This window comes from Tenrec ecaudatus, chromosome 12 (genome assembly GCF_050624435.1).
Source record: "Tenrec ecaudatus isolate mTenEca1 chromosome 12, mTenEca1.hap1, whole genome shotgun sequence".
Lineage (NCBI taxonomy): Eukaryota > Metazoa > Chordata > Mammalia > Afrosoricida > Tenrecidae > Tenrec > Tenrec ecaudatus.
The window spans coordinates 120,469,341-120,483,783 of record NC_134541.1 but is presented as its reverse complement, the minus strand read 5'-3'; the positions used below and the strand labels follow the sequence as shown (position 1 = coordinate 120,483,783).

At 37.3% G+C, this 14,443-nt stretch overlaps 1 protein-coding gene across 4 annotated transcripts in view; it reads right to left on the bottom strand.

Moving 5' to 3' along the window:
- Nucleotides 1-285: 285 nt before the first annotated feature.
- The window catches only part of RBBP6 (RB binding protein 6, ubiquitin ligase), a 36,811-nt gene continuing 22,653 nt past the window's right edge, over nucleotides 286-14,443 (bottom strand). Inside the window, exons 11-18 of one of the 4 annotated variants that reach the window (XM_075564624.1) lie at nucleotides 11,601-11,697; nucleotides 11,428-11,530; nucleotides 11,266-11,320; nucleotides 8,284-8,352; nucleotides 5,782-6,144; nucleotides 5,185-5,286; nucleotides 2,643-4,403; nucleotides 286-2,265 (exon numbers count right to left, since the gene is read on the bottom strand). In XM_075564624.1, the coding sequence (XP_075420739.1) occupies nucleotides 702-2,265; nucleotides 2,643-4,403; nucleotides 5,185-5,286; nucleotides 5,782-6,144; nucleotides 8,284-8,352; nucleotides 11,266-11,320; nucleotides 11,428-11,530; nucleotides 11,601-11,697 (4,114 nt within the window). In that variant the 3' untranslated portion in view covers nucleotides 286-701. The remainder of the gene's footprint in view (nucleotides 2,266-2,642; nucleotides 4,404-5,184; nucleotides 5,287-5,781; nucleotides 6,145-8,283; nucleotides 8,353-11,265; nucleotides 11,321-11,427; nucleotides 11,531-11,600; nucleotides 11,698-14,443) is intronic. The other 3 variants (XM_075564625.1, XM_075564626.1, XM_075564627.1) reach the window with 3 other exon arrangements.

Genomic DNA, 14,443 nt, shown 5'->3' with positions numbered 1-14,443 from the left:
CTCCCTCCAACCACTTCATCAATCCTTTTTGTATCAGTTTCCAAAGTATCATTCTTAGCAGTCCAATTCGTTTTAGTAGCTTTCAGTTGCTCAAAGGACACTTCCCAAACCACAACCTGTCAGAAACCCAACACAATCTTGGCTATTACTTCTGAATTGATGACTGCTTGCTTCTGTCACAAGGTGTTAAGACACTGCTCTGCACCAGCGTCTTCTTTCAATGGCTGCTTTATCAAGGAATTTCATACTCCTTTGTCAGGGTTTCAAGAAAGTGAATAAACATGGTAAAGTTTACTGAAAACTTTTATTGTAATCAAAAAGTGACATAACGGGGTTGTAATGAATTCAGCAAATCATTCTGCTGATATTTTAGAACTGATATCAGCTTCTGCCAGGCAATTAAAAAAATTTAAATGTGAAAATTTCACAGTACAGTAAACTCCACCCCAACTAATCAATGGTGGTTAAAAATAATAGGCCCTAGCAAAACCTCTTCTGTTACATGGTCACAACTCACAATTCTGTACAAAAGTTCGTGTTATAAAGCTCTGATGTAAAAATCAAATAATCAAGCAGCAATATTTTAAGTGCAGCACAGGGTCTTCCATGTCATTATTTACAAGGTTTGAATTTCTTTACATTATAACAAAATTCAATATAGATGACTTAGTAATTAAGTCAATTTAAAAAAATCTGTCCTTTTACACAGTGACAGATTTCACTTTTTGGTCATCTTTCTCCTTCTCCTTTTCTTTATCTTTGTTCTTCTTTGACTTCTTTTTCTTGTGTTTGTGTTTTTGGCTCTTTTCCAATTCAACTTCAGTACCTGCATGCTTCTTATGTTTCTTATGCTTTTTATGTTTCTTGTGCTTTTTCTTTTCTTTCTTCTTCTTCTTCTTCTTACTATCTTGACTTTCTGCTGAGCTGGCACTGCTACTGTGGCTTCGGGTTTGGCTTCCAGAAGGGCTATGACTTCTACTGGGACTAACACTTGGGCTGCTTTGACTCTGACTCCTGGTTATGCCTAATTGGCCCACAGTTGCTGTGTCCAGATTCTCTTTTGCTTTCTCCATCACTTTATCTTTCAGTTCCTTGGAATTTTTCCCTGATGTTTCTTCTTCTTTTACAGATACATTACTTTCACTGTCACTTTCATTATAATCTGGTTCAAAAGCCGCTTCATCGGTTTCTCTAGTTAAGTCAGAGGATAGTCGAGAGGAGTGGCTTACCTGGGGCTTAGGTTTGATAGCATTCTTGTCAATTTGCGCAGTAACTTGTTCTTTTTCAATTGGTGTGTCTGGTGGGTTAAGTATATACAGTAATTTATTGCCACTTGACTCTTTAGTATTCCTTGCTTCTGAGACATGCTTCTCACGATCCTTACATGTATTTTTATCTACAGACTTTATCTCTTCAGTTGAGCGTTTAGTATCATAAGTAACTTTGTGATCGTGAGGTTTTCTGTCTCTTGGGGGACTTACATTACTTTTTTTGGAATCTGCTGTTCCCTTCTTAGGCAAATCTCTCTCATCCCTTGGTTTATTTTTCTGTCCGGATGCAGAATCTTTATTGCGAGGGGGAGAGTCTTTTCGTCTTGACTCACTTCTTTCATCCCTACGCTTGGAACTGGAATAATCTCGGTTGTCATACTCAGGTTTTTTGTCTCTATTGGGAGTGAAGTCTTTATTTGAGGAGCCACGAATGGAATCATGCTTATCTGAGGTTCTAGTTTCTTTGGAAGATTGAGACAGATTTTTAAAACTCACTTGTTCATTTAGACGGTCCAAATTACTGTCTTTCTCTGGTTGACTGCTGCTTTTACGCTTCTCAAGGTTGTCTTTTTCCAATATAGAATGATCTCGATCTTTGGTTTTACCCTTTTCACTAGATGCAGAGGTTTTTGAACTTCTAATCTCATGCATTATTTCATGACTCACTTCCTTGGTGAGTTTCTGAACTTTCTCTGATGGCTCACCCTCTCTTTCATTATACTTGACTGTATTTGAAGTCTTAGTGCCAACATTTTTAATAACACTGGAAGGTTTTCCTACACTTGATACAGGTTGTGTAGATTTAACATCATCTTCTTCAGATTCAAAGTCATCTTTATCCCATTTGGATTGAGGAACCTGAATCATAATAATAACATCTTCAGCAGGAGCTGTATTGTCATTATTATACTCTTCCATAGTTTTAATGACAGTTCGTTTTGCATCTGTTTTTTCTTCAGATTTCCGCACAGGACTGCCACCAGTTGAGCTTGTACTGAAAAAAAAGAAAAGAAAAAATAAAACTAATTAATGATAAACTATTAATTGTTAAGCACTGATAATTTTAAAAACTGCTAAAATTTCACTTAGACATGACGTCTGGATAGCATTAAAGATCAACTATTCTGCTATCCTAGCTATAAATGATTTAAAGACAGTTATTATACAAAAGTAAAGGGATCTAATATATGAGTATTAAAACAAACGTGTTCGTTCTCAACTTTTTTTGCAGTAATTTCTTTAAAATAAAAGAACCTGCCTAACCCTCAGATCAGGACAATTTAATGTATTTCACTTTAATAAAAATGTAAAACATAGGTAAAATGGACATCCCCTATTCAAACATAATCGTATATCCATAATCATAAATACCTGGTGTAATCCACAAGAGTTGAGGTGGATCCTTCAGTTCCAGTTACTTTTCGCCTGACCTTTCCTTTGACTTTTTCTTGTTTAACTTTGCTAGAGGTTGACTCCAATTTTTCAGAGGGTTCTTTTACATTGGCTATAGTTTCTGTACTTCCAATTTTTTTCCCGGTTTCTCTGTTGAGCTTGATCTTTTTGGCTGGGGCAGTTGATGATGGAATTTTGTCCTTTTCAGGGGTCCTATCCATCTTTTCATTATCAGGTTCCATTTTACGTTTTGGTGACGGTTTCACTGTTTCAGTTCCTTCTGGTTTGGAAATTTTCAAGGAAGATGATTCAAAATCTTTATCCAAACCCTTTTCTTCAGTTTTCCTTTTTCTTTTTTCTCCCTTGTTATCAAGTGACTTACTTTTCTCACTGGGCTTCTTAGCCTTTTCTTCCTTACTAGCTAGCTTTTCCAGTTTGACATCTTTGGAATAGTCCTTTTTCACTTTTTCCTCTTTGACTGGTTTTGTCTCTTGGTGTTCTTTTGCTGACTTGGAGTGAGCTTTTCTGGGGGTACCAATGATTTTTTCATCTTTTTGAGAGGAAGATGTTAATTTATTAGCAGTGTCAGCCTTTGGGGTCTCCTCTTTGGCTTTTTTAAGCGGAGGTTCAGATCGAGGAGATTTTTCACGTTCTCCATCTGCTTTTTCTTGAGGTCCTTTAGAAGGTTTTACATTTTCTTTTCTAGATACAGTGGTAGAGCCATCATTTTTACGTTTGGCCTTGTCACCTTTTACTTTCGGTTTTTCCTTTTCTCTCTTCTCTTTTTCAGATATTGATTTGTAAGTGATAGATTCTGCATCCATTGGTTCATCTCTGACAGGTGTAGCATCATCTCTACTTGGGATAACAAATAGCGAGTCTGTTTTATTTTCCTCACCCCCTGTAGGTTCTCTAGATTTTCTAGATGTCTCTAGTAGCTCTGGATTCAGAAAAGAGTCACTTTCTTCTCCTTTCCTCCTTTTTCTGTGTTTCTTATGTTTATTTCCTTTGCCGTCTCCAGCAGCATTTTCACTCTCCTTCTCTTTTGTTTTTGTATTATCCTTTTGATTATGACTATCTCTTGTTGATATCTTTTCTGGATAGTTGCCACCTATATTTCGACTCCTGTGACTTTGTCCAGCAGAATAGTCTTCTCTGCGGCCTCTTGTAAATGGAGAATTCCTGATATTGAGTGGCAAAAATCTCTCTGGAGAAAAGTTCTCTCTATTTGCTGATGGTCTAGGCTGTGCTCCAGTAGCATAACCTTTATAGTACTTTTCGTACCACTCTCGGTATTTTCTTTCCCATTCTCTGTAACGCTCCTTTTCAAACGGGTCTCTAAAGTCAACACTCCTCCCATAATAAGCTTTTATATCATAAGGTGGCGGAACTTCTCGGAATCTATTAAAATATTCACGCTCTGTTTCTCCTTGAGGTACAGTGCGTTTAGTAGGAGACTGTGCCCTAAAGGCTTGAGGTGATCTTGATCGTGAATGATACCGTCTATATTGTGGTGATCTTGACCTAGATCGATGGTATCCATGAGATCGAGACCGCGAACGGTAATTTCGACTCTTGCCTCTGCCTCTTCTGGGATATGGAGGTGATCGGGAATAGGAACGAGAATGAGAGCGGCTAAACGATCGAGAATAAGAACGTGAGCGTGTTGAACCAGATCTTGACTTAGAGTAAGTATATGAACTTCTTGAATATGATGAACCACTATAAGGCGATTTAGACCTAAAAATAAAAATAAAACAATAGTTGATAGTTGAGAAATATGTACAAAAGAAAATACAGTCCTCTCCTAGCAGTTTGTCTTTCTTTATATCAAGTTTTATCCTAGGGGATTCAAGGGGCACCTTGACATTCACTGTGATGGGAGTAACGTATAGAGACCAGAACGTCATCACTCTGTTAACAAAATAAAAGTGAAATCTAACAATTTGAGTGGAATCTAACAATTTGAGTGGAGTGCAATGTTCCATGAGTTATATGAGCTAATTAAACAAAATGCCAATTACATCTAAACTTTACTTCCTATCTGATCAATTTTTGGTCCTATATTGCTATAAACACATTTCAAATAAAAGCTTACAAACTAACATCTTTTAAATAAACTAGCTGAGTTTTTGCAATTCAATTATTCTACCAGTAATTTGTAGTCTACTGTTAATCATAATTACGCAGGTTAATGTTCCAGCAAGAAGCTGTAGCCTTATGGTAAAAAAAGTGCTCAGAAATGTCCTTGGGCTTTTCTCTCTCTTTCCATAAACAATTTACCAATTAATTCTTACTATAAATAACTTCAAGGGACAAGGGTAATTTAATCCCCATAACTGCTAGCTCTATACAATAGAATTTATGTAGAGACATTTCAATAAACTATATCTCCAATTCTGTAAGCCTAAACCAAATAAAAAAATTCCATTAAATGCAATGTTATTTATATCCATAGCTAATCCCTGGATATTCAAAGTCCCATTTGTATTTCTGTTGTGAAGGCTTGTAAAACACTAACCTGGAAAATGAGCGCCTACGCTCCTTTTGAATCTTTTTGTATTCCATCAATTCCTTAGCAAAATCATTTGTAAACTCATCTAGCTTGGACTTTTTCTTTTCCCTAGTAAAATAAAGTTAAAGAGTGAAAGTTAACAAAAACCATTTAAGAAAACTAACAAGACAAATGTAATTAGATCATGAATGAAATTGCCATTAGTTTTCTACCATAAAACTATAGACAACTAGGAATCCCTGAAGTTTCTTGTATGGCTCTGGTTTGATTTTTAGGTGATTTTTCTTGCACTACCTGGAAACACTGTAAGATTCCAAAGGCACCTATTTAATGTTCACATTCTCACTCAACTCACTGTCATGGGTCAATTCAGTCTGAGAGCGACCCTACAGGACAGAGTAGAACTGCCCTTTTGGGTCTCCTGAAACTTTAAATCTTTGTGGGAGTAGATATCATCATCTTTCTCCCAAGCAGCAGCTGGTGGGTTTGAACCGCTGACCCTGTGGTTAGCAGCTCACTGTATGGCCCACTATGCCACCAGGGCTCCCAATATTTACCTTAGAGAATGAAAAAGTGTATAATAATTTCAAATGAAAAACTCACTCTTCTTTTAGTCGCCGCTGTTCTCTATAGAATTCTTCCCTGGACAGAGGTGGTGCTTGTGTTGTTGGGATGGTATTTGAATGAGCTGTCTGCACTCCTGATGATACCCAAGGTGTTGATAAGTTGGCAGGAGCTGGAGGAAACCCTGGAGGAGGGACACTATACCCAGCAGGTGGTGGCTGGCCAGGAGGAAACTGAGGAGAAAACTGTGGGGGAGGAACGCCTGGAGGGAGAGGAAGCGTATGGGGAGGTGGTGGATACAAGGGAGGTGGTGGAACAGGCACAAAAACGGGAGTGGTTGGTAGTGATGGGCCTTGAGTTCTCGGTGATCTCTCGCTGTGGTGTCGTCCACGGTTTATACTTCTGGAGAAAGAAATCCCAAGATATTATTCCTTCCAACTGAGATCATCTGAAACAAGCAAGCCTGTCTTGTCTATCCTTGATTAATTTCAAATTTATAAACAATGGAGCAGAATAAACTACTAACGTACAGGAACATTAGTATCATCTATCTGTAAAACTAATTCTAAAATAAACCGCTAATTATTAAGGCTACTTAGGTACAAAAGTGATAAAAAGTTTATAGGATTCTGTATATGGTAATAATATAGTTATAACATGTTTTATGAAGCTCAGATTTAGTATCATTCCACACTTGCCAACCACCCGTTACTTCCTAATCTCTTAAAGTAGCTCACAGATCAATGTTTCTATGAATTGGTTTTCAAAAATGCCTCTTAAGGTCAAACCATTAAATGAAAATTACGTCCTGCAATCTCCTTTTTGAGGGAGAGCATGACTTAAGACACCTTCAAAGTGGAATGTCAATTTTAATGTTTGTAATTAACAAATGAAGATTTACATTTTCTCTCAGAATTAAGTATAAATACTACTGGTGAAAGTTTCTGAATTGTGACTTATCAAAGATTAAAAAGTAAGAAAGGATCACACTGGAAGGTCTTTGGTGGTGGTGGTCTGGTAGAACCCCTGAGACCACTGTCCTTCATCAACTTTCAGGTCAGGTACTGAACTCACCCTCAGGGCTCAAGTTTCAGCCAAGCACCATGAGGGGAACAGTAACATGAGTTAGGTTTGTAAATTTAAAAATAATTAACCATTTGTAACCAAAAGGGCAAAGTTCAGAAAATTGTAAAAACAAGGAGAAAGAGGGGTAAAATAAATGATGTTCTATTATGGGAATTGCAATCCACAACATTAAACAAATGTGTATGAAGTATTCAATGGAAAACATTCATCTGTTCTGTCAATCTTCACCCAATTCACATTAAAAAAATTAAAAACCAAAACAATACAGCAAGCCCTGATAGTGCTGCCCCTTGTATTAAAAGCCCTGATGGTCAGCACTGGCCTGTTAATTACAAGGCCAGCAGTTCAAATATACTAGTTGCTCCTCACGAGACATATTAAGACTGTGCTCCTATAAAGATTTACCCCAGAAACCCTATATAGTTGTGAATCAGAATCAAATTGATGAGAGTGAGGTTTTTGGATCAAACTGATGAGTGTGAGGTTTTTTGTTTGGCACCCAATATAGAAGCAGTGGCTTAGATTATAGCTATTATTCTTTTTTTAGTTAGAAAGCATAGTATTATTTTTGTACCAAACTGTCATGAAATCTACAGATAAAAGTAGCAGCTTTCACCAGCTTGGCAATTCTCAATGGGTTACAGAATATACTCTTGCTGTAATTGAAAATAATAAACACAATTTCCTCCTAAACTTCTTAAGGACAACTACTAAGAATTAAGATAAACATTAATAAGTCTTTCTCTAACAAGTTCTTTGAGTTGTAATTTTCCATATGCTCATGACATATACTTAATAGAAAATTAGCATTATTTAGCTCAAGTGTTCTAAGAATAAAACTGGAACTGGAGTTGTTCTGGCTAGTGAGATCTCCATCATCATTTCCACAAATTTGTTGCACCGTGGCAGTACCAATTCTTAGGCCTTTAATGATTTTATAAAAACAGACGAAAAATCACTTTGCTTAAGTAGGATTTGAAATGTTCTATTTTTAATCTACTTTTAAATACTATTTAGAAAACCTATTGGAAGTTTTATATTTATTTTACAAACCCTGAAATCAAAAGTCCCTAGGTTATACAAGTAACAGTTCAAATCTACCCAGAGCTGTCTTAAAGATGGGTCTGGCAATCTGTTTTAGAAATTTCACTTAAAAAAAAAAATTATTTTACAACTCATAACATTCCATACATCAATTGTATCAAGCATATTTGTACATATGCTGCCACCATCATTTTCTAAACATTTACTTTTTGAGTCCTTGATATCAGCCCCCCCCTTCCAATGACCCTTTGATAAACTAAAAATGATTATAATTCTCATATCTTACACCCACGTTTCTGTGGTTCATCACCCCCCCGGGGGGGGGGCGAGGAAAGATTATTCGTTGCCCGTTGCACTTGTTTCCCCTTCCGCCCATCCTCATGTTCATATTATTGCTTTCAGCATGCATACCTATAGCAGCTCCTCTCGCCCCTTCGTATTTGTTGTGGTGGAGAAACCAGATATCCAAGCTTGTTGGAACTACGTGAGGGGAAAAAAATGACGCTAAGTAATTCTACGTAGGTATAGGTACATGGCCTTTGAATACAAAGACTTTAAGACACTTATTTAAACTAAACAGAAAACTTTCTTATTCCCTGGTTCTGAAATTTGTTCCAGAGGTGTGAGCAATTATTACACTTAAATCATCTGTCTTTCTAATTAACTATAGCAATAATCAAACTTCAATATAGAATATTTTCCATATTGTGTTCAAGTAACATCTTGTAAGTTACTCTAACTTTTTGCTATATAAGCAGCTTAGACAGTAAGGTGGGTGGCACCATTTCAATTCTACATTTAAGGATATGGAAGCTGAATTATAAATGCTCATTTGCAATTACTATATAGGTAATAAAAGTAGCCCCGATTGTGCAGTAGTTCAGAGTTGAGAAACCCACAGGGGACAGTTCTACCCTGTCCTATAGGAGTTACTATGAGTAGGAATGGACTAGATGGTAGTGAGAGTAATGGAGAAGCTGGGATTCAAACTTAGGTCACCTGCCTATCATTATATCCCATGTTCTGTTAGTCTCTTATTTAACATACTTTGTTTCTGAGTTTTAGGCTATACAGCAGTCTTTATGAGTTTTAGGCCATAAAGCAACCTTAAAGTGGTGTTATATAACGATTGCAATAATTAGACAGAAATATAGTGCGTAAATAAATCTTAAATGTTACAGATTTTAAATATCACGCAGGATCAGCCAGGGTTTCATTTTGCTTTATAAAGGGTTGCTTCTGAGTAGGAATTAACTCAATGGCATCTAATAACAACAATAAAGATTTCATTAATGCAAACTCTACCAATAGAATTGTAGTATGCTGCAGTGAATTACTTAATATGGCTCTTCTAGTTATAATCTTTGTACCTCTCTCCAAACCACTGGGTAGGGGCATTGGAAATAGGATATACAGAATTCTAATAAAAAGACTGATCACATTTGCCGTATCACTGGGTACAAGATGAGCAATCTCAGAAGTCATTTTCCACTACCATAAGAGTCAGGAGGGGAGTGTGTCCTTTGGACCTACAGATCCCCATGTACTGAAGCTCCCCAACCCCCAGTAGACAGCTATGACATCAGAAAAGCAGTGGCAACAGAATCAAGAGTCAGAGCATGAGACTGAGAGGTGGGCTTCCTGGCCCAAAGAGTGAATAAAGCTCAGTGCCTTTAATTAGGAGGTTCCACGGTGGAGTTTGTTGCTTCCAGGTACTGAATTGTGGGAGCTAGGTTTGCAGACCTACAGTGCTAGAGTCAAGCGCCTTCAGGCTCAGGCTTATGTGGAGCAGAGTATCTGCTGGAAATTTATCAGCACCAATAAAGGAGCTTTGTAACACCTGCTTCACAGTGCAGAGGCCAAGGGACCACATGGCTACTATGCAACTAAGGACCAGAGAAAGGAGTGTATGCAAGCTGAATTATAACTTGTTAACTCCCTAATACACACCAAAGGCACAAGTATTGTCTGTGAAGTTCTGTGTGGCCACTGCAATGAATTATCGAACCCAGCCGAGACAGAGATGGTTAAGAAGATTGGTGGATGAAAACATTTTGGATCTCTGCCTCATTGGAATTGGCCTTGAGCTGATGTTGAGCTTAATTCTCTTTCCTTTTTTTGTGAAGTTAGCCATGACTCCCACATCATTCTCCTAGTAGACTTTAACCATAATATATTGATTTACACAAATAAAATTTTGATCTAGTTGAAGAAAACATTTACTGTATATAAGTGATACAAGCTGACCCGAATATCAGCCGAGACACCTAATTTTACCACAAAAACAGCATTAAAAATGTGCTTAACAACTTGGCCTATACATGAGTATATATGGTAACCTGTAAAGAAAACAGTTTAGTATCAAAAATAATTCCAAAGCAGAGAGAAGAAAATCGAATGTAGGGAAACAATTAATCAAAGGCCTAAAAGACCAACAAATCCGTCTTCACTAAGCCTGAGACAAGAACTAGATGGTAGCTGGCTACCAAATACCTACTACTACAACTTAGACAGAACAAGAGAAAAATATAGAACAAAATCCAAAATCATAAAAAGGACCAGACTTACTGGTCTGATAGAAACTGATGGAACCCTATACTCTGGTCCTTTTATACCCTCTAATCCTCTTAGAGAGTACCTTTCAGCCAAACAGTACACAGGTCTGTAAAGAGAGCAGGAACACTTGTGAGGAACATGCTCCTTAGAACCAAGCAACCACAGGAAACCAAAAGCGCAGTGAGTTAAATGGCAGAAGGGAAAGGAAAGATGGGTGACTGGACACTAGGAACTCAGGAAGGAAATGGGAAGAGTCCTGCTATGAGGGGGCTGTAACTAATATTACACACACACAAAATGTATACAAATTACTGAATGGGAAATGAATTTGCTCTGTAAATTTTCACTGAAACCATAAAAATGTTAAAAAGGGAGAAAAATTTGTTTACTCAATAACTGAAGAATTATCAAGATAACTATTTAAGACATGAACATAAAAAATGAAAGTATTTTCTATTTTAGAAAAGAAACTTTAAAAGAAAACAAATCTTATCATATTAAATTTGAAACAGTTTACATACAGTATTAATGTAGTAGCATATATATTCGAGTATAAGCTGAGTTTTTTTTTTTTACTTGAGCCCTTGGTATGAGCTCATCATTTTTTCCCCTCTCTCCCCACTCCCAAAGCAGAGTTTTGAAAGCATATTTTTAATGCATTTTTTGGTGGTAAAATGAAGTGCCTTGGAGGAAGGATATTTGGGTCGGCTTATACTCAAAGTATACATAGTATATACGATAGTTTACAATCAAGCCATCAAGTAACACGTTATCGTTTGAGTTTCATTACTTAATTAGAAAAAAAGCGTATGAAGATAATTTTAAACATATACTTACTGTTCCCAACCAGGTCGACCCCCACCTGGACGAGCAGTATTTATTCTTACTGGACCTTGCACACACACACAAAATATATAGATAGTTATGAAGTTGCACCTTAAATAAAGCTAAAATTATTTTTTAAAGGAAAAAGGGCCAAACCTGAATGCTTTTACTCACCAGTTGTAGGGATCAACTGTCCATGTAACAAGGACTGTCCAAGCAAAGATGGGGTCCCAAGGACAGGAACCTGGTAACCCTGTAAGAGAAAAAAAAGGAAAAACTTAAAAACAAGAATACAATTCCTCCTGTACACAGCACCTCCCCTAATTTAAACTGCCAGTAAAGCTTACCTTCTCTTCCATAAGAGCAGTGATTGCAATTGAGGGGGCTCCCTTGGAGTGCTCTGATGCCAGAGCTGCAGCTGGCAAGAGTTTATTATCAGAATCTCTGGAAAACAATGTAATTTAGAGTACACACATAGAAACGTTATCAGAAATAGAAAACAATACAAATAACTTCAAAATAAAAAACATTTTTGATGATTATGTTTATTATGTGTCATCTTCATTAAGAGGAGTTCAGAGAGAGAACTGAGCCTTTGGAAGTCCCTCACGCGTACACTGTCAAGTGGGAGAGTAAAGGAAGGACCTCCGCGAGAAGCGCTACCAACAGTACAGACAGTAGCACTTTCCAGATGCAGGCTTACAAGTGAACTCAAGTTCCAACTCTGCCACCAAGCTGAAGGGGTAATAGTGCATAAAATAACTTTCTGGGTCTTATTTTCATTATCAATCAAATAAAAGGTTAAGCTTCAATTGTGGGATTATTAATATGTAAAAGTTTCATCCTTAAGATTTCCTTTAGTTCACCCATAACAGATCCCTGACATTTCAAAAGATAACTGACATAAGAACATGTATTGAACGACATGGTCAAAGGTCTCTTTCATTTCTGAAATTCAATATTTAAATGAATTCTCACCACCTTATTTACATAATTGGAGCTCTAGTGGCACAATGAGCTAGGCCTTGGGCTGCTAACCTCGAGGCCAGCAGTTCAAAACCATCAGTAACTACTCAAGAAAGGCTTTCTACTCGCACAGAGTTCCAGTCTTGGAAACATACAGGGACAGTTTTATTTGGCTGAGTAGGGTTCACCAGGAGTCAGAAGCAAAGGCAGTGAGTTTGTCTAAATTTGTGTTACATTATTATATTCCAAAGTAAGTATTAGTAATGACTTCTCTACCTCTACCAATTTAAAATGTTTTTGTGGTAAAACTATGTTAACATAGAATTCATTACTTTAGCAATTTAGAAGTGTATTATTCAAAGGCATTACTTATATGCAATGTACAATATTTGCTATGTCAAAATCCCCCCCACAAACAAATAAACAAAACAACAGAAACTGCAGCCATTAAAACACGCTATTTTAACATTATTTATTTATTTATTTAGGATACAACTTTTCATTTCTGGCCCTCAACCAGTGGCAATCTCTAATATCTACCTATTTTTCTATGAGTTTGCCTAGTCTAGACATTTAACGTAAGTGCAATCACACAATTTTGGTTTTTTGGGGTCTGGCTTATTTCAAGGCTCATCTGTATCAGGGCTCAAGAGAAAACAAATGCCTAGAATATAATACTGGCAATATATGCACAAACATATCTGATATAAATGATGGATGGATTGTTGTTTTTTTTTGCAGGCTTTTATTTATTTATTTATTTATTTATTAGCATTTCCATCTTTGGATGGATTGTTTTAAGAGTTGTAAGAACCCTGAACAAAATGATCTTTAATAATAATAAAAAAAGTTAACCTAACTATAAGAAAAAGGGAAAGTATCAAAAATGTAATTTTTTTTTAATGGCAGAGTAATACATAGAATCCCTGTTGGAATAGTGGTTATAAGATGGGCTACAATTTGAAAAGTAAAGTCATTTTTATGAGCATACCTACTTTAAGGAGCATAGTAGTTCACACGAATGATACACACATGCTAAAAAAAAAAAGAGCTAAAACAATTGCTAAACTCCCCTCCCCTCAGAATTCACTTCTGAGAACAGCAACTGAAGCTACAACTCGGAAAGAGAGGCATGTCTGATCCAAGCACACAGGAGTAAGTGAAGAGGGAAGAAGAGTGTAACACATCCTGGTCCACCAAGCCCTGAGGACGATATTCCTTCTCAGAGCAGCCAATGCACAGAGAGGACCATAAGGCCGGCCCCACCAGAGACACAAAGTCTCACTGACTCATGGCGCTATGAGGGACAACACTGGAGGCAGTGTGGGTCTTGTGCCAGATCTAACCCCACCATAGTGGGCAAAACGCTAAGGGCGTGCAAGAGCAGCAAGGGGAGCAAAGCAATGAAGTCCCCGGGGAATGCCAAAAGTAGATTGTGGGGCCAAGACGTGGCACCCCATCAGACTCAACTAGAAAACAACTCCTAAAGGTCAACAAATAGACCTGGAACTATTTATAGGCTTTTCTTTTTTGTTGTTGTTTTGTTTTCTTTTGCTCTTATTTTTGTGCTTATTGTTGTCTGTGCATGTCTATCTAGGTAAGATAGACAGGATAAACAATCTGGAGGAGAAAACAACGAGACCAACAGTTCCAGGGGGACAAGGAAGAGGGAGAGGCAGGGGAAAGGAAGGGAGGGTTAACAAACCCAGGGCAAGGGAATAACAAGTGATCTAAAATTGATGGCAAGAAGGGTGTAAGGGTGCCTGGCAAGGCTTGATCAAGGGCAATGTAACCGAGAGGAATTACTGAAACCTAAATGAAGGCTAAGCATGATAGTGGGACAAGAGGAAAGTAAAAGGAAATAAGCTAAGAGGCAAAGGGCATTTAGAGGCCTAAATACAGTCATGTACATATGTAAATATAATTATGTATAAGGACAGGGAAATAGACCTATGTACATATATTTATATATGAAATATTAAGGCAGCAGACAGACACTGGGCCTCCCCTCAAGTACTCCCTCAACTTAAGGACACTGTTCTAATAACCTGGCATTCCGTGATGTTCTCCTTCCCAACACGATCACTGAAGACAAAATGGATGCTTAAGTAAATGTGAAGAAAGCTAATGGTACCCGGCTATCAAAAGATACAGCATCTGGGGTCTTAAAGGCTTGAAGATCAACAAGTGGCCATCTAGCTGAGAAGCAACAAAGTCCACATGG